Raw genomic sequence first — 25,364 nt, forward strand, 5'->3', positions numbered from 1 at the left:
GCATTGTTGTAATTTCTACATTTTCATCTTTCATTGTTTGCCTGCGATCAGTTACGACAATGTTGTAGATACTAAAGTACCTCTCGGCATCAACACTATTGACAGGGCAATTGTAGATACTAAAGTACCTCTCGGCATCAACACTATTGACAGGGCAATTGTAGATACTAAAGTACCTCTCGGCATCAACACTATTGACAGGGCAATTGTAGATACTAAAGTACCTCTCGGCATCAACACTATTGACAGGGCAATTGTAGATACTAAAGTACCTCTTGGCATCAACACTATTGACAGGGCCAATTGCCCTGTCAATTAGACATTGAATAGCTGCTTTTGCAAATCCAGGGTAGACAGATTTTGATGTAACTAAAACTTGCATTACATCCACAGGAACTTCTTGGCCGACCAATCGAAGTAATTGTCTGTGAAAATGAGAGTACACGTCAATTAGTTCTTCTTGTGGTAAACTTTGGAATTTTCGCGAAGCTTTCCACTATGGAATTTGAATTTACAGAAGAAGAGGGCACATTTGCTGCTTCCGATAATAATCTGCCAATGCGCTTGTAGCACTCATTTGTTGGATTCGGCCCCATGTGTACCAACAATTTCTCTTTTGAGCTGCTGTCTTCAACATCATGCTGTGATCGATAGAATTTTCGGTTGATAAAATATTCATTGTTTTTTCGCCAAAAGAGCCTTCATATTGAGAGGACTTCAAATCTTCTAATTTACTCCACAAAATGTGTGCAAACGAATAGTTAGAACCTTCTAAATTGTCAATTAGTTTCATAATTTTCGGACAGAATTCTGATACTAATGTAAGTTGAACTTGAATTTTACTGGTTAGAATGTCACTTTCAACATTATTTGAGGTAAATAGTGCTAGAATTGTCGTCTTCGTATTCATTAAGAAAATCGATAATTTGCTGCATATACTCATTCAAATAAATCACAGATTTAAACCAAGAATTCCACCTGGTTACAACAGGCGTAGGGTAAAGTTTTGGAGTTAATTGTGGAGCATGCTGTCGTAGAAAGTTTAAATAGGAACTTTTCATTTTTCTAGAATGCAAAAAGGCTGACTTTGTCTTGGCCACAATAGAGTTCAGTTCCTTAAATTTTTTTATAAAAATTTCACCCACAAGATTGTGCACCATTTGTGCGCCCAGCATTGAAAGTGCAGTGCATGGTCACCCAGTAGTACTTTTAGCAAGTTGAAACATGCACCCATGTACCTTGCAGAGTCAGACACTAAACCATGTACTTGAGAGTATTGAATTTCGTATTCTTTCAAAGTATCAATTATTGCTTGAGAACAAGTGGAAGCATTGGCAGTGTCTAAAAAATTTACACTTGCTAAGAAACAAGACTGCTGTGGTTCTGAAGAGACAGTTTTAAGTAAAACTCCAAAGACACATCTGCCTTGTTTGTCAGAAGTTTTGTCGGCCACCACAACTACAGGCTGATCCTTTAGTTTTTGTTTCACTTCATCTTTCTCCGAAACACCGCACTGTGGTACGTACTTACGTCTCAAATTATCTCCAGAAGGCAGGTTACCCGAGCCAAGCAAATATTTTTCCTTGTAACTGCGAACAGATGGATGATCTAGTTTATTCAACGGAATGTTTGCTTTCAAACACATTTTTACAGTGCCAAGCACAAATTCCTCTTTTTTCCGTTTTGGCAGGCTATTGCACTTCAAAAGCACCAACTATTGTGGATTGCCTTTTTATTCCAGAGAACCCAGGTTGAGGATCAGGATCAGATTTCTTTCTTAAATGATTAACAGAAGTAGTTTGCTTCTTCAAAGTATCTAACTTATCTCCTTCCAAACGCACGTTGCAGTATTTGCACGTTACGATGTTAGTATCGCTTAAATACAAGCCATCCTCTTTGAATTTTTTTACTTGTTCAGATAATTCTACTTTCGGGCGGCCCATATTGACGTTTGTAACACAACTATACCATACGCGCATGAGCGAGTGACTGATTGAAAGACAAGAGATGGACGGACGCCAACATACACTACTTCTTAGCTAAGCAGCTAACCTGAACTCGAACTTAAGACCCGGCATTTTCAATTTCTACCGATTTATAAGCAGTTTCTCGCTAACTCCTTAAGTCTTGAAATTCCAAAAAAAATGAATGTTATTTTTGAAGATTAGATCTATACATTTGTTTTGCCGAAACCTTAACTATATGAAATTCCCTCGATAGAAAAAAATCGCAAAGTAAGCTCCGAAACTTATTAAAAACACGTTTTGTTCTGTTATTTAATATGTTAAAGGAATGAAAAAAAATTTGAGTGTATGTTTAAATGCAAATAAAACTATAACGAGAGTTTTTTTTTCTATTTAAAATGTGTCGTGTTTTATTAAATATTTTCTCAGCACTCGCTTACGTCTGTTCATTTCAATCGCGTTAAATATTAGCGCGCTCTCTCTAACATTCGGATTTACATAAGACCATTTCAAACATTCGTCAGTCCCGCGCAGTCGGCAGGCATAGTGGACGTTTGTCAGAATTTTTGGCATCTAAAATTACGTGATTTATTGTAAATAATATTAAATTTAAAATATTTGAATATCTTATTTAACGTGAATATTGCATTTATCGGTTAAATAATATTGTTTTTCAAAAATGAGAAATAATTAACAAACATAAATGAAATCTCCAAAGGCCGCGGCTTGTGTACAAAAGTATACCGATTCGCCAAAAATTCGTTTGCTACAAGGCGATGGAAGCTGATTGTTCTAAATCTGTGAGATTATTTCTTGAATGAATTCCGCAGTCGTTTTTTGCCACTCTGGAAATATTAGAGTAAAACACGTCAGGTGTTTAACAAATACTGGTTATTCAGACTTTGCCGAACATTTAATTAATACTAACCATACTTTTGATAAAAATACAGGAGTCAAAATTATACATAAAAATAAAATAGGAATACGCCTTAATAATTTAGAAGCATTAGAAATAGTAGTAGATTGAGATCAACCGAAACCGGTCGACGTATATAGCAAAATAAAGTGGTTTAAAACAAAAAAATATATATTTTGAACAACATACTTAATTCAAATATATTTATCACGTATACTTTTATAAAATTTACAAATATCTTTATGAAATTCAATTTTTATTTTAAAAAGAAAAAAGTGAAGTAAAGCAAAAAATCGAGTATTAGAAATTATCCTCAAGGGACAACTCTGTATTACAAAACATATTTTCAGTTGTTTTTATAATTTTATATTATTTTTTAGAATGCGTCCATTTAAAGACATATTTAATGCATTGTGTGGTGTATGTGTGTAAGGGGGACAGCATGAGAGCGAGACAGCGAGTACGAGACGTATATAAGAGATCGTATGAGCGGGAATGAGCCGCTCAGTCCAGAACCGTGATAGTCTTCTTACAAATAAATATTATAATACAAGCATTGTTATTATTGAGTATGTAGAGTTAACATACGTTACAGTGGCGCAGCACGGTAGTTCGTAAATTATTAAAAGTTTACGGAGAATCAGATGATTCAAGAAGATTATTCGAATTTTTGGTGATCACAGTATAGTCTGGCGCTTTTGGGCGTTGGATCGCTAAATTTTGAAGGAAGAAGAAGAATAATAAAAGGCTATCAAATTGGAGAATTCACACGCAGCCGAGGCGAGCACGCAGATCGGGCCGGGCAAATTGCGCGGTAAAAACGCAATTTTACACGTGTGTGGGAGCCGACATTGCAACATTTTGTCGAGAGTACACCGTTACACGGGGTACGCAGAAGATCCAGGATCAAGATCGGCATCAAGGGTGAATTGGCCGGAATCCGGGACCGGGGTTCTGTCGCTACAGCGGGAAGGAAGACCTTGGAAGGTGATCGTGTCCGCAGCTGAAGGGAGACGGAGCCAGAAAAGGGTGCTGAGACGTTGGTGATTCACAGGCTCAGGGCAGGGGCTCGGAGCATAACCTCTGGAAGGGCTGAGATACGTATATTTTATTCAACTTGTTTCAGTTCTTCTCCAAATGGATTTTAGGAGAAATTTATAAAAGATTGGGGAATAGGGTTTATTTAGTAAAAATTATGTCTACAGGACAAGTGTGGAAACGCCACCATGATCAAATTTCAGAGAGGAAGGTTAGGTGGGGGGAGAGTGACAGGTCTGATGATTTGCTGGACCTGGGTCCACTCTCGGACGTGGACATGACCAAGTTTCCTAATTCCTCTGATTTTTGCAGGTCACCTACACCATGGGAGGGGAGGTTACGCCCTCGAGGACAACGCCCATGCTACACCGAATGAAGAGTCAAGAACATACATAATTACATATAAATTGGAAATTAAATACATAATGGAAATAATTAAATATATTTGGCTTATATAAATTTGTAAAAATAAAAAGATGTAATTATGATTTAAGTGTGGGGGTGTGGTGTATGTGTGTAAGGGGGACAGCATGAGAGCGAGACAGCGAGTACGAGACGTATATAAGAGATCGTATGAACGGGAATGAGCCGCTCAGTCCAGAACCGTGATAGTCTTCTTACAAATAAATATTATAATACAACCATTGTTATTATTGAGTATGTAGAGTTAACATACGTTACACATTGATAACTGGAAAAACCGAGTAAGTTTGTTTTGTATTGGCCATTAAATGATGATGATGTTTTTGTTACGTAACTCCACACAGGATGCAGGTAATTCTGCGTGATTGTACAAGTAAAAAATAAAATGTTAATTTTTCAAAATTCGAACGCTTTAAGGTCGATTTCAGGTAAATAAGTTAATAAACTAAAGGATAAATAGACATTTTTCTATGGAATAATATTGTTCTATAGAAAAAATTCAATGGATTGGTAACCCTATACGAACTCTATGACAAGTAAAAGTGGTGGGCGTCGCTCATCTACAATTCGAAACGCAGAATGCCGCGTCTTAAGAAGAAGCTACAAGCCAAAAATATGTATATTGTTTGTTTGCCTTATTTCGTGACGAATACACAGGTAATAGGCATAAAAATCGCTTGCAAAATGGAGTCAAGAAACGCTCGATTTCATGCGCATAAGTAGTTTTTATTTATTTTGTATAAAAATTTATAAGTACGCAAAAAATTAATTTTATTTTTTTATTTTTTTTTTTTTGTAGAGAGACAAACAGCTTTAACAGAGCAAATATAAATATATACATATGTTAATTATAGTCAAGCCAAAAAAGTCTCCTATATTAGAATTGATTGGAGATGGAGTTTTATTAATCAACGGAAACTGTCACAGAAATCTTACCGATAATATGTTATTTTTTAAAAGTTGATTCATTTGTGCATTCATACATTTAAATTGAATAAATACATTTTTTAGTAGCTTACGTTTATATTTTATATGGAGTAAATAATTTTTTTTATTTGAATTCTCCTCAAGGGAAAATATAAGAAAAGCATCAATTTATATAAAGCATATTATTTGGTATTCATAATGTAAACAAATTCGTTATAAAGATTAATGGAAAATCCCTATTTAGCATTAATTAAGCTTTGCCTTGAGTCCGAGTTCTGTTGATTTTATTTCCGAGTAGAGCCGATTTTCCGTCAGCACATATACGTCGTAATAGGGGTAAAATACGGTAGATTGTAGTTCATAATGTTATAATGCAAGGCTGCCCAACCTTTTTAACAGTTGGGCCAAATTGACGATTTTAAATCACTGGCGGGCCACTGAATACCTGACGGTTCCTATTTCCATGGGGGGGAGGGGTTGTTAGAGAATTTCTATAAAACATAATTCCCCACAAAAAAAATCAAAATGAGTGCTCCTCACAAAATATTTGAAATCCATGGGGGGGGGGGGGGGTTGTTACGGAACTTCGCTGAGAACATCATATGTGATTCCCCACAACAATTTTTCGAATTCCATGGGGGGGGGGGGGGGGGCGGCTACAAGATTCCATTTCGGACGCATAAAGTATTATATCAAAAACCGGTGTATTTTTGTTTAAAAAGTAAGTTCAACAGGTTAGATTTTTTCGTCGCTGATTCTCGTTCTGAGTAGCCTAAATAGCGATAAATCGCCTTCGTTAGCAACACTGGTGACCGCGCGCAAACTGCACTTTTTCAAATTGGCGGATTGGCGGGTTTTTTGAAAATGGTTCACGCGGGCCACTTATAATTCGTTCACGGGCCACATTGTGGCCCGCGGGCCTGGGGTTGGGCAGCCTTGTTATAATGTAAACATATTAGATAACACTTTAAAATTATTGTACTGTTTAAATGAATAAACAAATAATTACAAAAAGTCTTCTGTTTTACAAGTCCTTAGGAGTAACCTAGAGTTCCAACCCTGTTGATATAAAAAAGCTTAAGACAATAAAATTATTTTTAATATATGTAATTATTATAAGTATATATAATATACGTGTATGTTATGTAAACAAAAGTAAGTTTAATATATTTATGCATAAATCTTATAAGAAAAACCTTAATTATTTAAAAAAAAATTGTTTTTGACTTTATAGGAGAAATTTTTAAATATGTACTCATTTTTTAAAAGTATGTATCTTTAGATGAGTTATTTTAATTTAATATAAAATATTTAATTAATTAAATCCGTAAATCCGTAGTTTGAAAATGATGGGCATTTTAACTCCCGCGCGCGTCCGTTCACTAAAGTCGCTAGTGTAAAAGTTTAATAATGGAGACATATTGGTTCTGATCTTAGATACATTTTTCAATGTTTTCTTTTATCGTCAACAGATGTAACAAACTAATGAAATTCTCTTATAATTAGGACGATGGTGACTCTATACGAACTTTATGAAAACTAAAAGAGGTGGGCGTTGCCGTTTTACAATTCCAAATTCAAAATGCGGCGTCTTAAAGGCGCAATCGACTCGCGCCTACCAAAACACGATCCCGCAATCTACACTTCTTCTTAGCTAAGCAGCAAACCTGAACTCGAACTTAAAGGCGCAATTGACTCGCACCTACCAAAAAACGATCCCGCAATCTACACTACTTCTTAGCTAAGCAGCAAACCTGAACTCGAACTTAAAGGCGCAATTAACTCGCGCCTACCAAAACACGATCCCGCAATCTACACTACTTCTTAGCTAAGCAGCAAACCTTAACTCGAACTTAAAGGCGCAATTAACTCGCGCCTACCAAAACACGATCCCGCAATCTACACTACTTCTTAGCTAAGCAGCAAACCTGAACTCGAACTTAAAGGCGCAATTAACTCGCGCCTACCAAAACACGATCCCGCAATCTACACTACTTCTTAGCTAAGCAGCAAACCTTAACTCGAACTTAAAGGCGCAATTAACTCGCGCCTACCAAAACACGATCCCGCAATCTACACTACTTCTTAGCTAAGCAGCAAACCTGAACTCGAACTTAAAGGCGCAATTAACTCGCGCCTACCAAAACACGATCCCGCAATCTACACTACTTCTTAGCTAAGCAGCAAACCTGAACTCGAACTTAAAGGCGCAATTAACTCGCGCCTACCAAAACACGATCCCGCAATCTACACTACTTCTTAGCTAAGCAGCAAACCTGAACTCGAACTTAAAGGCGCAATTGACTCGCGCCTACCAAAACACGATCCCGCAATCTACACTACTTCTTAGCTAAGCAGCAAACCTTAACTCGAACTTAAAGGCGCAATTAACTCGCGCCTACCAAAACACGATCCCGCAATCTACACTACTTCTTAGCTAAGCAGCAAACCTGAACTCGAACTTAAAGGCGCAATTAACTCGCGCCTACCAAAACACGATCCCGCAATCTACACTACTTCTTAGCTAAGCAGCAAACCTGAACTCGAACTTAAAGGCGCAATTAACTCGCGCCTACCAAAACACGATCCCGCAATCTACACTACTTCTTAGCTAAGCAGCAAACCTGAACTCGAACTTAAAGGCGCAATTAACTCGCGCCTACCAAAACACGATCCCGCAATCTACACTACTTCTTAGCTAAGCAGCAAACCTGAACTCGAACTTAAAGGCGCAATTGACTCGCGCCTACCAAAACACGATCCCGCAATCTACACTACTTCTTAGCTAAGCAGCAAACCTTAACTCGAACTTAAAGGCGCAATTAACTCGCGCCTACCAAAACACGATCCCGCAATCTACACTACTTCTTAGCTAAGCAGCAAACCTGAACTCGAACTTAAAGGCGCAATTAACTCGCGCCTACCAAAACACGATCCCGCAATCTACACTACTTCTTAGCTAAGCAGCAAACCTGAACTCGAACTTAAAGGCGCAATTAACTCGCGCCTACCAAAACACGATCCCGCAATCTACACTACTTCTTAGCTAAGCAGCAAACCTGAACTCGAACTTAAAGGCGCAATTGACTCGCGCCTACCAAAACACGATCCCGCAATCTACACTACTTCTTAGCTAAGCAGCAAACCTTAACTCGAACTTAAAGGCGCAATTAACTCGCGCCTACCAAAACACGATCCCGCAATCTACACTACTTCTTAGCTAAGCAGCAAACCTGAACTCGAACTTAAAGGCGCAATTGACTCGCGTCTACCAAAACACGATCCCGCAATCTACACTACTTCTTAGCTAAGCAGCAAACCTTAACTCGAACTTAAAGGCGCAATTGACTCGCGCCTACCAAAACACGATCCCGCAATCTACACTACATCTTAGCTAAGCAGCAAACCTGAACTCGAACTTAAAGGCGCAATTGACTCGCGCCTCCGTAAACACGATCCCGCTCCTACGCTCGCTCCTCATCTACGCAACAACTTGTGACGTCTCTGTCTCTTTTGAACATAGTTGTAATAATTATTAGCGCGTCTGATCAACATTTGAAAGCACGTAACGTAAAGAGGTGCGAAAGTATTTAATTTTCAAATTTCGCTTTTATCGCATCTATTTCGTAGAAGCGAAATTTACGTACCCCTAATAATATGTAATAAGAGGACTCGGCATATTCACAAAACATTCTAATATGTATTACTCAGAACAATTAGAAACTTATATATATTATTTTATATAAATTGTATTTTTTTTCCTAAACACGATTTGTACAATTTTTCTTCAAGTGCTTTAGACAGTAAAAAATTGCTATTCTTTTTTAATTAACATTTATTATTAAAAAAAATAATAATTACAAAGGCGATGTCTGATCTGTCTTACATTAAGGATACATTGAGTTTCCATTTATAGAGACTTTAGTTTACTAGAGTGTAAACGCATTAAAAACTTAAATCCCGAAGGCGTTTTTTCTCGATATCACTCTGGTCTAGATCCTCTTGAAATATGTGCCCACTGCCAAGGAACTGCCCCTTCATGCAAAAGATAATGTACCATGCTGTCACGTAGAGCGATCATTGATCTTGATGGATTATTTGTACCCATGCGTCCTATCCTTTGAAAAGCACTTTCACTTTGTTCTTCTCGAAATAAGCCTTCTGAAATTAGACCATTATTTATTTATTTTTATTTAAGTACATTATCTCTAACAGTGTCACAAAAATTTGAAGGGCAAACACTAGTTGTTCGGCATTTTTTTCAGAGATTCGCAGAAAATTGTGTAAACATATTGTGGCAGCGGTAATCCTTTCTACATTATCAACTTCGGCAATAATACTATTTCGCAAGATTCTCCACCTAAATGCTAAAATGGCAAAAGAATTTTCTATTGTTCTCCTTGCTCTTGATAATCGGTAATTAAAAATTCGTTTTTCTTTATTTAAATTCCTTCCCGGAAAAGGTCTTAAAATGTATGGTTTTAGAGGAAAAGCCTCGTCTCCAACAAAGTAATATGGAAAATCAATATTTGTGTTCGGTAATGGTGTACCTGCTGGTAATTTTATTTTACCAGAGTCCAAACCTCGGCCGAAGGCTGACTCGAAGAATACTCCACCATCACTTTGCGAGCCATATGATCCGATCTCTACAAGTGTGAATATGTAGTCAGCATCACAAACAGCCGAGAGGACTATGCTGAATGTTTTTTATAATTAAAAAAAGCAGTTCCTGAATTTTTAGGTGCCTGAATTGTAATATGTTTACCATCGATTGCACCGCAGCAGTTAGGGAGATTCCATTGCTTATAAAATTCTTTGGCTTTTTCTCTCCATTCTTCGATTGTCGGTTGTTTGCAATATATGGGACTAAGAACATCCCATATTGTCTCGCAAGTTTCCTTTATTATTACATGTGGTTTTTCCAATCATAAAGGACCATGCAACTACTTGCAGACTGCATCAGCCTTGAGACAAATGGCTAAATAATATAAGTACATTATTTTTTACATCAAAATGAATAAATATAATTCTTAACATTATAAATATAAAAAGATATTATCACTTACAATAATGTGATAACTAGTCTATGTTCTGGACTTAAAGGCTCACGTCTGCTTCGCTTTACTAATTTGTGTTGTAGAAGTCCTAACAATTTATATAAATTGGTCTGCGACATTCTTGTAGATTTCTTAAATTGATCGTTGTCTACTGTCGCCATGTCTTTAAACAAATTATGGAAATGTCCTGTTTTCTTCCTTTTATGATTTAAGGGACGCACACTCCAACGTCGTTTTTTCCTTATTTTTTTCGTCAACTGTGTGTCTCCTATTGCAGCGTATGCTAGCCCCAGAATTGACAAAAACATTCCACATGCAACAATATCTGATGAATAAATCGTTTCAATATTTATTTATATAAAACAATATTACTTTGATAAGATGGAGGAAGAATATACTCTCGTTGACATAGACAAGTGACAGCGGCATAGTCACTTCTATGGACGTATTCTATTCTATTCCTATTTCAATTATAAACGACGATCGAAAATATTACGGATAACTGATTACGGCATCGGCCTATTCTTAAAATATTACGGATAACGGATTATGGCACCGGCCTATTCTTACCGCTTATTCCTATTATAAACGGGCCTTTACCCAAATCTATATTCTTTACACGGAAGGCTGGCTCTTAATCACAATATATGGTCTATCCAGCTTTTAGTGTTTTGTGTAAAGCGTATTTTTATAAAATAATTTAATTAATGCCATCTATGAATGCGTAGATTATGAAGAACGTTGCGTTTAACTTAACATTTCCTAGCTGCACTGAACAGTACATCATAGGAGATAGCAAAGACAGCAAAGCATAATATAATAACTAACAATACTAGCACAGCATGGATTAGAGCCCAAGATAAATGTCCCAACACGAGTCACACATAAAAGCTTTATAGACCATATATTATGATTAAGAAAAAACTAAAACATTACAATTTAAGTTTACCCTTAGAGACTTATAAAAATAAAATAAATTAGTGCATAGTAAATTGTTTGAGTTGATTCAAGTTAAGAAAGTTGGGAGTTTGTCTGTAAAAGTATATTTATGGATTTTATATAATATTACATTACACTTCTATTTATCTTAAGATGTAGCAGTGCTAATATATAGAAAATAACAGTGACTAATGATCAGGAGATTCATTGGTTGATAACTACATTATTTTCTCAAATCCTGTATAAAGTGTATTTTTAAACATCATGATTGAGTATTACAACCTCCCTTCTTACCTCCGTGGTTACATCAGATTTATCTTGTCCTCTGATCATATTTATGATCTGTGATATATATGTCCCACGGTGTCTTAACTCATCGCCATCACCACCAAACATCACCCATCTTATGCTGAGATAACGATACCACTAATGCCTCTTACTCCAGACGTTGGTAGCCCCCTCTAGCGAAAATTGATTGCTTGTTGTTGTTTCACCATCCTCTCGATAACTATCGATTATAATAAATATATATTTTAAATAGATAGAAAGCTCGGCTAAATTATTCCTTATATAAATGCACTATTCATTGGTTCGAGTAACTAATAGTAAATTCTGACTTTATAGATTGTCAAATCGTAAAATGAAAATAATACGTTATCCCATGGATAGTACTTATCGAGAGGATGGTGAAATACCCCATGTGTCCAATACACTGCTTTCAATGTTCAATGCAAAAGATAAAAAAGAAAATTAATTGTTTAGTTTTGAGATAAGTATGTATTTATTTTGAACACATTAAATAAAAAAATAAAAACACAAGGTAAAAAGAGCTCAAATCAGATCATTTTCTCTTTGCTCGGAAAGACAAAAACAGGTATGCAATTGTGTGAAATGTAAAGTATAGAATTAACATTGCGAACAAATCTCTATATAGATTTTCATCGGAGAAGCTGTAAGTATCCAAGACTTGCTCTCCCGTCGTTAAGCACGGAAGTTCTGGACGTGTAGCGTCACAGGCTGAAATAACAAACAACATGTCATGTTGAATTACGTTAATTTTGCGCCAGTTATCAATACATACTTTGACAATTGTGAGTATATTTTTTAAGTTCTGTCATAATATATCAGAGCTTTTATTTTTTTGAAAATATGTATTTTCACAATTTATTACTTTAAAATACAAAAAAAAATAAAAAAAATAATATTGTTACAAAAAAATACATAGTTAATGGCATAATAACAAAATATGTGTTTTTGTATTTCTACACCAATGAAGAGAACTAGTTCTTGAGTTTGGTGATATGTTAACATTATTGTTATTCGTCGGTTATGAAAAAATAAATACACAAAAGTAGGGTGATTTAAACCTTGGCTGCTTTTGTGTTTTGAATTAAGAGTTTTGTTACACTCAGGTGACTGATGAAATAAGTTTAATGTTCCATCAGAAATATTCAAGAGACCTTAGTTGTCTATTTTTATCTTGACTAAATCTTTGCAATTGATCTGTTAATACAAGGCCAGTGTTTAATGGCTACTATTACTAAACGGTAACCCCTTTACACTAAAACGCATTGTCCATAACGCAGTGCCTTCAAATTAAGGAAATGGTGTAGTTGCCAATAAATCACTCTACAAAACATTGGCCTCGTGTTTTGTAGAGTGATTTATAAGAAGCCATTAGGCATATTGTACTTGACCGAGCACTAAATGATGATCAAAAATATAACCTGATTGGATCGGGTTCATATACTCATTCATCCCCAAGCACGAAGTATTTAATAGGATAAAGACTTACTTATATTTGTGATTCCTTGCCACTGGATTATTGTCATTGCTTCGTTGGAATACATTAGCCACGAGAGAAAACGAACCCATGAAACATAACTTGGTAATGAGCTGGAAGTAAAATAAATAAAATAAATGAATCCTTACAAAATACCATAATATTGTGTAATTTATAAAATAACGTAAAGGATGCAATGTTCTCCATTTATCTAAAATGTGAATTTCGTAATAGAATTACATATTCAGGAAACATCCAGAATCAAGATTTTGTAGAATTTTATGCAACCCAAATGTAAGGTTATGAATAATTACCTCAATTTTATGAAAAGACCTGAAGTTATCATCAGAGTGTAATCAAATGGTATTAAATATGCCATTCCCAAGGCAACAGAATTAAATGCGCAAGAAAACATGCATCCTGAAAAAAGAAAACAATTTTTAAAATTAAATTTAACACACTTATAGATTGAATATTTGAATTTATATCAGAAGGTAAGTTTTGTTACACTAACAACATTACACGGGCGCACAACACAATAAGGGTGTAACGTTTTCCAAGTGTTTTTTTAACGTAAAGGTTGTTCAATGATATGTATGTATTTTACTGTTTTAAGGCAATCCTCTTAATAAGCATTACTTCAAAGTAATATATGTATTTACCACAGGCTGTAGAAACATTCATCACCATAGCAGTAATGAATAAAGTCATACTGAATGCATAGAAAGTGGCGCGCAATCCTGCGAGCCAATATGCTATCAGTGCAAATACTACGGGCTCTGCAACTAAACCTGGAAACTAAAGTATTTTATTTATTTATAAAAACATACACATGTAATAAGCACTCAAAATGAAATTCGGTAAATAAGCAGAATTGAGTATATTCTTACCAATGATAGTAGTTTGGAAATATAGTAGAGAATGCATGAATACAATCCCGAACGATATTCTCTTAGAAACAATGGAAACTCTTGTGGAAAGAGAGCTAGAGTAGAATACATGGGGCTGAAGGTGTTCTCTGATATTAAGATGAATAGTGCTCCTTGCACTGATTGGATACCAGACTGGCTAAAAGCATTTGTTCCCAAGTAACACAATCCGGCTGTAACTGCAATTAGCTGAAAATAAGAATATATACATTGGTAAATTTATTGAGACTTGTTATTCCTCTCTATCACTTCTACTGCTACACCAATCATTTTGTACAAGAATTTTGAACAACAATATTCGCTGCGGTATCAAAAATATTTAGCATTATTTGTGGATTGTAATGAATTTAAAAAAAAAAAAACTAATCAAATTCTTTCATTTTCATACCAAATGTACGTCTCTTCCCTTTAATTATTAGGAGACCCAATTTGTCCCCAAACATCATACGAATTTAGGGTTAACATAATTTTGAAACATAGCTCGAAAATATGGTTTGCGTCTAATTATATACTACTGACATCTGTGGAAATATAGAGGAATACTTTTAGAAAAGGTGTGAATATTAGTTGAATCGTTTATTGCCATCTCTTAAGGTTAAACGCAACGTTCCTTATAATTTACGCGTTCATAGATGACGTTAATTAATTTATTTTAATCAAAATTTGCTTTTTGTAAGGTATTGCTTGAAAATATTTGTTAGCGCCCGTACACACGCAATATGAATATGAATAAATAGTTTTGAAAACTATTTTTTTTCAATAAAGGCATACAAATACAATATTGTATCGGTGATTCAATACAAAATAGTATGTGCATTGTGCATGCCTCCTTTCAAAGAATTGAGATTTTGTACGGATAAAACTATTTATTTATATTAATATTGCATGTGTACTGGCGCAATAAAATGATTCGTCTAATGATTATAAAGCATTACTTGCACAAAGTGTATTTTAATAAAATAATTCAATTATAATTAGATTATAACTTAATATTCGCTGAATCGGTACTGCCATCTCTTAAGGTTAAAATACGCTTTTTGCTAGCTATGCTATACAATATTATGATGAATTATTTGTTTGCGCCCGTACATACGTATTAAGAATGTGGATAAAAGGTTTTGTCCGTATAAAAACTCAATTCTTTATCAGAAGGAACAAAGTTTTTGACAATAAAAATTGATTAATCGCACTCAATGTACTTTTCACTGTCAATGTTTTGCTAATATCTTAACCACATGTATAAATATGAGACTCTGGAAATTAACCGAAGAATTATTTCATTTGCCTCGTGACTATGATAATAAACAATTAAAAAATAGATTAAAAGACAAGATACTTACTATTTTCTGGAAAATCCTCATTGCTTGAACTGATGGATCTCGAACGACTTGTAAAAGGCTTCTATGAGTTAGCCAATGAAGCTTTGTCCACCACCGTGCTCCTCTGAACTCACTTCTTTTCTGGGTATATGTATTCTGAAAATAACATTATAAGCTTTTTGTAAGAAAAAACCTGTAGGTTAACTTTCACTTAATTTCAGAAACTTAAAAAACTCCATTCTCACAACAATAATGGCTAAAATAATTTACCCCGGCTGATTTCATGATATGAAACTCTAGTTGGACGATGACTTCAAATTCTTTGGCAGCATCACTAACAGCAAATTGATCACAGATCCTTCTGACCGCTGCACGAGAAGAATCCTCAGAACCTGGGATCGGAGCTAGGGTCCTGATGAAGAAATCAGCAGGATTGAAGTTCTTTGGGCAAGCGTAGCCATGGCTAAAAAGAACCGTTTTATTGTTAGCTGCACATAGTAGGTTGTATGTGAAGTCATCGACGATCGTCCTAAAATGTTTAAATTAAAATCTTTCTTCTCACGTCTTGTATGAACATGAAAATATATGCATTATACTAATCTAAAAGGAATCTAAAACTGAATCACCGAAAGTGCAGAAACACAATGAAACTTGAACAAAATTAATCAATATATTTAGTTTTAGAATCATTCGATAGACTAATTTAATTAAATGAAGTCTTTGAGTTGAACGATAACATGATTGACTTTTCCTGAATATTACAAAATTTGAATATCTGGTGTGAAGGTAAAATGCGTATATTAATCGAAAAAAAAACATTTAAATCTAATAAATTATCTTCGATATTTCTTACTTTTCAAAAAATTCCAAAGCTCTCCTAGAATTTCCGTTGAAAGCGATTCTACCGTCAGCTACTAATATAAGTTGGTCGAACATGGTGAATATCTCGGACGAAGGTTGGTGAATGGTACAGATAATGGTGCGTCCATTGAGGGCCAGGTTACTCATGATGGTGACCAGTTTCTGGGCAGAGAAGGAGTCAAGACCTGTTGTCGGTTCATCGCAAAATAATAGCATAGGATTTGTCAGTAGCTGGAAAAAGAAAAAAAAATCATAAATAGTTCTTATACCTATTGATTAGTTGTTGCTAGGGAATGCAATCCCGGTATACCGGGATCCCGAAATACCGAGATCCCGCAGACATTTAGCGGGACTAATCTCGGTCGAAAATTTTGCGGGATCCCGCTGGACTGGCGGGATTACAGAGAATTACCTTCAATTCACTTACAATGCGCTAATGACTATTATGCCAACCAGCGTGGAAGCTGAACGAGCTTTTTCAGCCAATGGCTACCTTGTGTCCAATATCAGAAGCCGTTTATCAGATGACACAATTAATACTTTAACTTTTTACGAAGCTATTTCCAAAATAATGTTTAATTTAACTTATGATGCTCACTGTACAAGAATATTGTTTATCGTGTGAACGTTATTATTTAAATTTAAGTTTCAGTTCAGTTTCAGTTTCAGTGCCGGCAATCCGGGCGTTTATTTTATTTTCATTTGTGTACATAGATTTCTTTTACCCACCTCACAAGACAAAGTCTGTTCCGAGGCGGGTATGTTATGTAAATTTATGTATTATCTTATTCTTTGCCAATTTATGACTTAAACTTTACCTATGTCTAACTAAAGGTATACCTATTAATAAATCATTTAAAATGTCCCAAAGAACTTGTTTTATTATAGGTATAAATTTAAAAGTCTAAAAACAAGGTCGGTAGATCGAGGTATCAGGTCTTTATTATACTATTGATTAGATATATAAGTCCACTCTGCTGGATCCCGCAAATACCTGGATCCAGCGGGACTAAGATTGTTCAGTCCCGCAAATACCAGGATTGACATTTTCTTGCAGGATTGCATTCCCTAGTTGTTGCCATTTTTATATTGTCTATGTAGATTTTGTTTCTTTTTACTGCCACTGAAATGTTTACATCTATTTTAAGTAACATGACTATTTAAAAATGCTTTGTTTTTCTAATATTTTAGTAATCAAGCCTCACTTCTGTTGCAAAAGCCAGCCTCTTCTTCTCACCCCCCGAGAGCAGCTTTTCCTCCCCCTGGAGTCCTATGCGAGTGTTTCGGGCCCCAAAGAGCCCCACTTGCTTAAGTAGTTCCTGGACCCTACGCAGGCGACTAGATGCGGTGGTGCGACGGTCCATCTTCAATCTAGCCTGGAAAAATACAACAAACTAATGGTTATCTGATAAAAATACATTGGATTGCTTCCTTGGTTTAATTGAACTCTCAGAAGTTCATGAAAAGGTAAAAGAGGTAATTAATGTTGATACTCTTTATAAAACAGTTTTTTTTAAATATAATATCGCACAAGAGTTTCTATCTGCAGCCAGTGGTACTATGGCATACTCATTGAAAAGTTGTGGGGCAGAAGGAAATAAGGGGTGGTTTGGAAGTAGCTTGCTATTCATATTTGGTCATTGAACAGTTCCGTCCTTACCCTCAGGGGCCTCAAAGCACACGGGGCATTCATTCGAGCGCTCAAGTGGCTTGCGGCGGGCGAGATCATACAAAGCGCGCGCCCTTGAGAATTTTACCAGTGTCAGGTGCCGTTTGACTCAGGTTGTCCCCTGACACAGCCTCTGGGTTCGGGTTCAGGCAAGGCCGGCCCTACGGAGGCGCAATTGGAGCAGTCCTCGCCGGGCACCGAATTGCCAAGGCGCTGATCAGGGGTTATCAGCATGCTTTGCCTACGCTTGGTAAGAGAACGAAAATGAAACACATTCAATAATAAAGCGAAATCTAGCAAGAAATTTCCAAGAAACCACCCAACTGGTGACGGAAACTGGAAACTACTTGCAAGTGAAATATGTAGTTTTGTAATAGTTGATGTATAACATAGGTTGATCAGATCAGATCACCAAACACGATGGAGTTTGAAAGACTTCAACCTGAGACTTCCCGGTACTAGTAGCCTGTAAGGTGTAGGAGAGTACTAGTACCCACCATGAAGAGGAGGTGCTCCTCCACAGTGAGGCAGCCCACGAAGATGTCCTCCTGGTGCATGAAACCACTGAGGCGATGCATGAAGGGACCCAGCGGCCGCCCGTTTACCAGAATATCCCCGTCAACGCTGAAACCGGCTGAAATAGAAAACCAATTACTATTTACATTATTTTATTCAGTGAAGATTTACCATTTAACCATTTTTATAACCTCTTGACATTTATCTGAAAAAAGTCGTGCTTGAAAAATGAATTTATTTGAATGATCAGTAATCATAGACTTTAATCGTTTCATGATATTCCTGATAAAATGATATTGCCTGTTATTTTCAAAAAGAACCGTTGAAGTTTTCAAACAGCATCCCAGAGAGAATGTGAGAAAATGTAAATAAGAAAATTTACAAAACTTGGAATTTCTTAGTTTCAAAAACTTAACACAATTTTCGGAACCATTTTTCGAAATATTTTTTGCAATGTTTTTCGATTTTCCAATTTACCTGAAAAAAATTTTCGTTGTAAAATTTCGAAACGTCACAAAACAAAATTAAAAAGGTGAATTTTATTTATTATTTTTTTTAGAAAAAAATTTGCAACTTTGAAAATTACCAGATAATATCTAAAAGATATGTTTTTATATAGATTTCCCGACCCAATTTCCTACCAATTTTTACGGATGAATTTTTTTTAGAGAAATAAAAATTTCCAAGCTTCGCATAATATCAAAATAATTTAACTATAGAAACTACGTAGCTCTGTTTTTTCTTACAAATGTTTTGTAATTTTCCTAGTATTATATTTTTCCATCTTGCATAGTGGAGTGTCTAGTTTCCACTTTATTTCGTTTTGACATTGTTTTTATTTAAGATGTTGTGTTTTATTATTTATTAAATTTTCTTTTTGATTTTGTTTTTTGATTTTACTTTGATTTTTTTTGTTTTTTGATTTTGTTGTTTATTTAGATGTTCTTTGTAAAAAATAACATGTAAAAGCCCAGCCGGGCGTGAATTGATAAATAAATAAAAAATAATAAATCTATTTTTCCGTCGCTGTTTTTTTTTGTCCCGGTGACTTGCAAGGGCGCGAAACGCGGCTTGCGGTTGATTTATTATTCACCGGTAATTTGTGGCTCGGCTCGCAGAAATTGTCCTGTTTATAAGCACCCTAACGTTCACACGGTTCTACTCTATGGTCGATCTAAATAGAATTACAAAAGTTGAAGTTGATTCTACATACAATTAGGCTTCTATTTCTATCGGGCGTTCTATGACATAGAATGCCTCTTCTCTTTAATATACGCATACAGTCTATACTATCTAGCATTAACAAACTTTGGCTATTGTAATAATACTAATGTTGTAATTATGTTTTTTTTTTTAATTTTTCGACTTTATGTCCGGGTTAAATCTTTCCCACAAACTAAACCCTTCCACACACTTTTCCACAGATGATCATCTAGTCAATCCACGTTATGCAAGTGCATTATATAAGCATAATAAATACAAAATAATACAAGAACAACATGTCAAATCACCAGAGATCAAATGGGAAAATAATTCACTGACTAATTCTAATTGGACCTATAAATCCTACTGATCCCTCATTATAAATATTTAAAAAATCTTTCGTAATCCTGCATGTATTTAAAATGACTGATTTTTGTATGTTTATGTATTAATTCTTTGACAGGTCTAATACGCCTAAATTTTAAATGAGAGAGCGAGGTATAATGCCAGTAGCCGAAATACCAAATGGTAATATTTTTATAGTCTGAGAATGCCAAGTTCTTGTAATCTCATTTCCTAAATCTGTGTATTTTCTTATTTTTTCAAAAAAGATTGTTTGAATATTAAAGGAATTTGGAATAGCGAACATCTGTTATTATTGTTAAAATTTCCGACTTTATGTCCGGGTTAAATCTTCCCTATAGAAAAAACTAAACCCTTCCACACACTTTTCCACAAATGATCATCTAGTCAATCAACACTATGTAAGTGCATTATAGAAGCAAAATAAATACAAAACAATACAAGAACAACACGTCAACTAACCAGAGATCAAATGGGAAAATATTATAATGATTATTGTTATACTTGCTATAACTATGTTTGTAGTTAATTATGTATATCGAATTATGTTTGTAGCTAATTTAAAGATTGAATTATGTCAATTTGTATGTTGAATTACATTTGTAGTTTTTTAATACTTTGAATACTGTTTACAGATCACTTAAAAAAAAACATTATTTTCTTTTTGTATATACTTATTCCTTCATATACATGACCTCCTGGAGTTCACCTTATGGAGTAGTAGAATAATTAGGAAAAAAAATATTTATTTTGCATACTGTTATAATTTGAAACCTTGTATTATTTTGTAGTAAATAAATAAAAATAAAATACTTAATAAATATATAGAAATTAACTTATAAATATAAAAAAGAACCCTTGTGCGACTATAGACAAATGTTTCCGTGTATGTAGTACTTAAGTATATACATAATATTTATTTACTTACCTGGATTGCGGTATGCAAGAGCATTCATTAGAGTGGTTTTCCCCGCTCCACTGAAAATTAAAAAAATTCACGTCATACTTTAGTACCTACCTAATTTGGAAATAAACTTTTGAATATTTTCAGGAAGTAATATCAATCATAAATCGTATTAAAGGAGTGCAAATTTCTCGTCACAAGTTATGGACATATTGGAAACCCGAGCCCCGTGGTTATAAGCACATAATGCAAGATGATTGTACCACGCATTCATCAAACTGCGAACAATATCACGCAACTCCCTACAATCTTAACTAAAATAATATACATGTATTTATACATAGGTGGAGAAATTCAATCCCCCAGCCTGTCACTCAATTATAAAAAATATATTTGCGATGAAAATGTTCCCGAGTTGAATTCCAGTGAACAAGTAGGTACTGTTGCTATGTCAGATAAAAGGCTCTGCCACACGTACACTTCGGAGTGGTGGTACCACCCACCGCTCCAGGCCGCCGTGCAAGAAAATCTCACAACAGACTGCGCTGTAAACCGTTAAGGCGATGCACTACGTCGTGTAATATTTTAAATTGAGCCGCTATCAATAACAACCCTCACGTAGATGGCGATAAGGTTTAAATTCCCGCTTAACACCATCCGCCTGTTTTGATTAACGCAAGAAAAAAACATGGCCAAAAAGAGCATAAATAGGTATTTTTTTTCGATCATTTTATAAATTACTTAATTTGCCACATTATACAATAAAATCATAACCGAAAATGGGTTTGGTAAGTAGGAGATTTTAAACATTAAAGCAGTTTTCATAGGCCTTTACATTATTTTTTCTGGTCTTATAAAGAGACTTATCTAAAAAATACTCGATTATTTCAAAGGCCAAGATGTATTCTACTCGCAGTATTTAATTAAAGCATCTGAAACATTTATAGGCGACAAAATTTTCAAACCAATAACACCTGATTTTGAATTATTACGTATGGCATCGCCTTAACTTACTTTCGGACTTAACTTTTCTGCGCGGTGGCCTGGAGCGGAGCGTGGTACCGCCGCTTCGAAGTGTACGTGTGGCGGAGCCTAATATCATAGATTTACATTTAATCGGTCGGATTGACGAGGAGTAATATGAGATGTTAATTAATCACTGTCCAATAATGTATTCATGAATAATCTGCCATTCAAATTAAGAACAAGACTTATTTACCTTGATCCCATTAAGGCCACCAAACTTCCAGGTTTCACAGCACCCGTCACTAAAAACAAAACGTGACAGTTAAACATGGAAAAATAATTAAGGGTAATGTTAGCAATTCTTAAATTGAAATATGAGATCGATAAATGACCGATTTTAATTATATCTAGGTAAGACTAGACTACATGTCAAACTCGCGGCTCGTGGGCATTGTGCGGCCAGGCAGCGAATATCTTTGCGGCCCGCAAAGTGAGTGTAAAAATGCCATGGGTTCACCCCTTGCAGTAGGCTTAGCCAGGTATGCCTGCAGGCTTCCAGTGTCAATAAAGTATTGTAAACTAGACAAAGCATACTCATATGTAAAGCATTTAAGCATTAAAATGAATCATCAACATAAAAAAAGTTTTTTTTTCAACTTTGACGATTTAAAATGAACATATGATACATGGGCTGAAAATATCCACATTACAAATATTCCACCACGAAATGATCGTAAAACAAACTGTAAAACATACCTAGTTGAGAATGAGATGACATATTCCTTGTTCCCGGATAGGCGAGTTAGAACACAGATCAATGCAGGAAATTAAAGACAATGCTTACCATTATTGACGATTCTTTTGAAACCGGTTTGGTTGCGTTTCTTGGCATACACGCTAAGTTCTCTCCAGGCAAGGGTGGCTCCCTGCAGCTCAGGAGACCACTGAGAATAGCTTCTCGTGAGGCGGACAGTATTATCTTGGCAAGCACTACCATCCTGAAACAAACAAAAAAACAGGGGTTGACTACAGAATTTGTATGAGTTACTCAACTGGCTCCAGACGGTTGGGAGCAGTTGGGACTATTGTGCGGTATTCACATAATAAAAAAAATAATAAATACTGACCTATCTCCCCCTCTCTCACCTCCACCCCCTCGCCAACCACCACTCAGCCAACCCCCACCCCCCTAACTCTCGATCACCTACCCCGCCTTACGTGCAGTTGGGACATATTCATATAATTATAAAAAATAATAAAATTACCACCCCACCACCCCCATCACTCCTCATACACAATGTGTTTGGTATAGCTAAGCTACGGTGGATTTGTTTTAATTAAGACTACACATTACTACAATAGTAATACCTTTGAATGAGGTGTTTTTTGAGGTCCCTCATTCAAGATGCACTACAAATTTCACACATGTTATAAGGTCCCATGCTCTACGGCTCACCTCACCACCTCTTCACCTCACCACCTCAACACCTCACCACCTCACCAACTCACCACCTCACGTCTCAAATTAAAAAAAATTACACTAACCCCTCCATCACCTCATTTGTAGTAATACAAATAAAAAGTGTTGGGACAAATATATTTAGTATGGGACATTTGTAGTGCATCTTGTATGAGGTACTCAACACTAAAGTAAAAATGTATACTTAGGTATCATATTTATCTGTAATTTTATAATTTTAATGATTTATAAAAATAAATAATTGAAAAAAGACAATAAGTCAAAAAAGACACAAGACGCAGTATCTCTCACATAAAGCTCGCGTACGTTGAACTCTGTCTTCACAAATTTTATTATTCTTCATACAGCTTATCTACGTTGAATTTGTAGGTGAACTTAACTATTTTAATTAGGCAATAATATCATATGAATAATGAGTTACTTATGATTATCTCTATAGAGATTTCAAATGTCCATTTAGGTACTTGCCAAAAAAATGATACTATAAGGTTTTCCAATAAGAGGTGTTATTTTGAATAGCCCGCTATTTCGGTAGATGTTACTTTTGAAGCTGTCATTTTTTGACATTTGACAAGTAAAAACTACACTCTTAATAAAAATGGAACGATACACGCTTCAATAATGCATTGAAATTATTAAAATTCACTTGAGTGAATCAAATGCAAATCATCTTGAGTGATGAGGCCCGTTTCCACCTCGGTGGCTTCGTCAACAAGCAAAATTTTCGCATTTGGGGCTCGGAAAACCCAAGAATTATTGTTGAAAAGCCTCTCTATTCTCAACAAGTGACTGTTTGGTGCGGTTTATGGTCGGGCGGAGTCATTGGACCTTACTTTTTCGAAAATGAGGCTGGAGCAACAGTTACGGGAATGGATTGCGCTATCGAGAGATGATTAATGATTTTTTTATGGCCGGAATTGGATGGTATTGATCTGGAAAACATTTACTTTCAACAAGACGGCGCTACGTGCCACACAAGCAACAAAACCATTGATCTTTTACGATTGAATATCAAAATAACACCTCTTATTGGAAAACCCTATATTACTGCTTGTTCCATATTTTTCATTTTTTTAAAGTGGAAAACAACTGATAAGATTGTATACACAAGGTCACGGAGAAAATTGGTATTCTGAATTTATTATAAATTTCTTGAAATTATTGGTAATCCAATTAAAAACGGTATTGCATTGCAAAAATAAATATTAAAATAACTAAAACAATTGGAATATCCTGTTCAAGTTTTCATATTAATTAATGAAAGGTATAAATGATAGTATAATGAATGAGTGAAGATGTATGAATCTGAATAAAGCAAGGAGTGTACGCCAAGTCATGCGTGTGGTGTTTCACCTTGCTGCGTGATGGTTGGTTAGTTTGTTTTTTCTTTCTAATGGTAATTCTAAACTTATCTACACATTTATACATCATATCATTTGACAGAAATATATCATTTGACTTACATCTGAATCTGGATTCACAAATGCGCGGGATGTGTTGATGAGGGATTGTATATCTGCAGGTACACCCCCATTCCTGTGCAGCAAGGACATATTTTCTTTTACCATTTTCAGAACACAATAAAACCTTACTATCAAAAAGATTTGTAAATGTTTTAAAAATATCATTCGTTAGTATGAGTTTAACATTGCATTTAAAGAGTGCGTAGAAAAAACCATTGTTTATAAGATGAACACACTACTGCCAGTTTTATCGCACAGTAAATAAAATGATTTCTTTACAACTTTCAGTTGGTTGAACTCAAGATAAGACAAATTCTTCACTTTATCTTATTGTTTTCTTTATCAGAATTTCATTGTATTTCGAGACCAAAATGTTTGTTGACGTTTAAATTGCTCGACAAGTGACTGCGACCGTTCTCTGCGCGAGACTGGCATTGCCGGCGGGGGCGGGAGGGCGGGGAAATGGGCGGTGCGAGGGAAGGCAGTGGCGGTCGTTTCCGAAGAAGCCTAACTTTGGAACACTGGAAGAGTGGAATCAATGGTGTTCCGGTGTTAGTTACCTACTCACTTAACAAAGAAGACCTAAAATATGTAACATATCTGGTGTCTCTTTTGATTATCATTTATTTATTGATTTGTTAGCT

At 35.4% G+C, this 25,364-nt stretch overlaps 1 protein-coding gene across 1 annotated transcript; it reads right to left on the minus strand.

The window, feature by feature from the left end:
* Window positions 1-12,031: 12,031 nt before the first annotated feature.
* Window positions 12,032-25,132, minus strand: st (ATP-binding cassette transporter scarlet). Its single transcript, XM_089634548.1, has 14 exons — window positions 24,721-25,132; window positions 22,622-22,775; window positions 22,031-22,079; window positions 20,836-20,885; window positions 18,323-18,459; window positions 17,362-17,532; window positions 16,149-16,387; window positions 15,566-15,758; window positions 15,317-15,451; window positions 13,938-14,165; window positions 13,710-13,845; window positions 13,362-13,467; window positions 13,060-13,160; window positions 12,032-12,281 (listed from the first exon to the last, which is right to left on the minus strand). Exons 1-14 carry the CDS (start codon window positions 24,883-24,885, stop codon window positions 12,106-12,108), a joined length of 2,040 nt encoding a protein of 679 aa, XP_089490674.1. The 5' UTR covers window positions 24,886-25,132; the 3' UTR covers window positions 12,032-12,105.
* Window positions 25,133-25,364: the final 232 nt, after the last annotated feature.

This window comes from Hesperophylax consimilis, chromosome 8 (genome assembly GCF_061612785.1).
Source record: "Hesperophylax consimilis isolate HC1 chromosome 8, BYU_Hcon_1.0, whole genome shotgun sequence".
NCBI classification, from domain to species: Eukaryota; Metazoa; Arthropoda; class Insecta; order Trichoptera; family Limnephilidae; genus Hesperophylax; species Hesperophylax consimilis.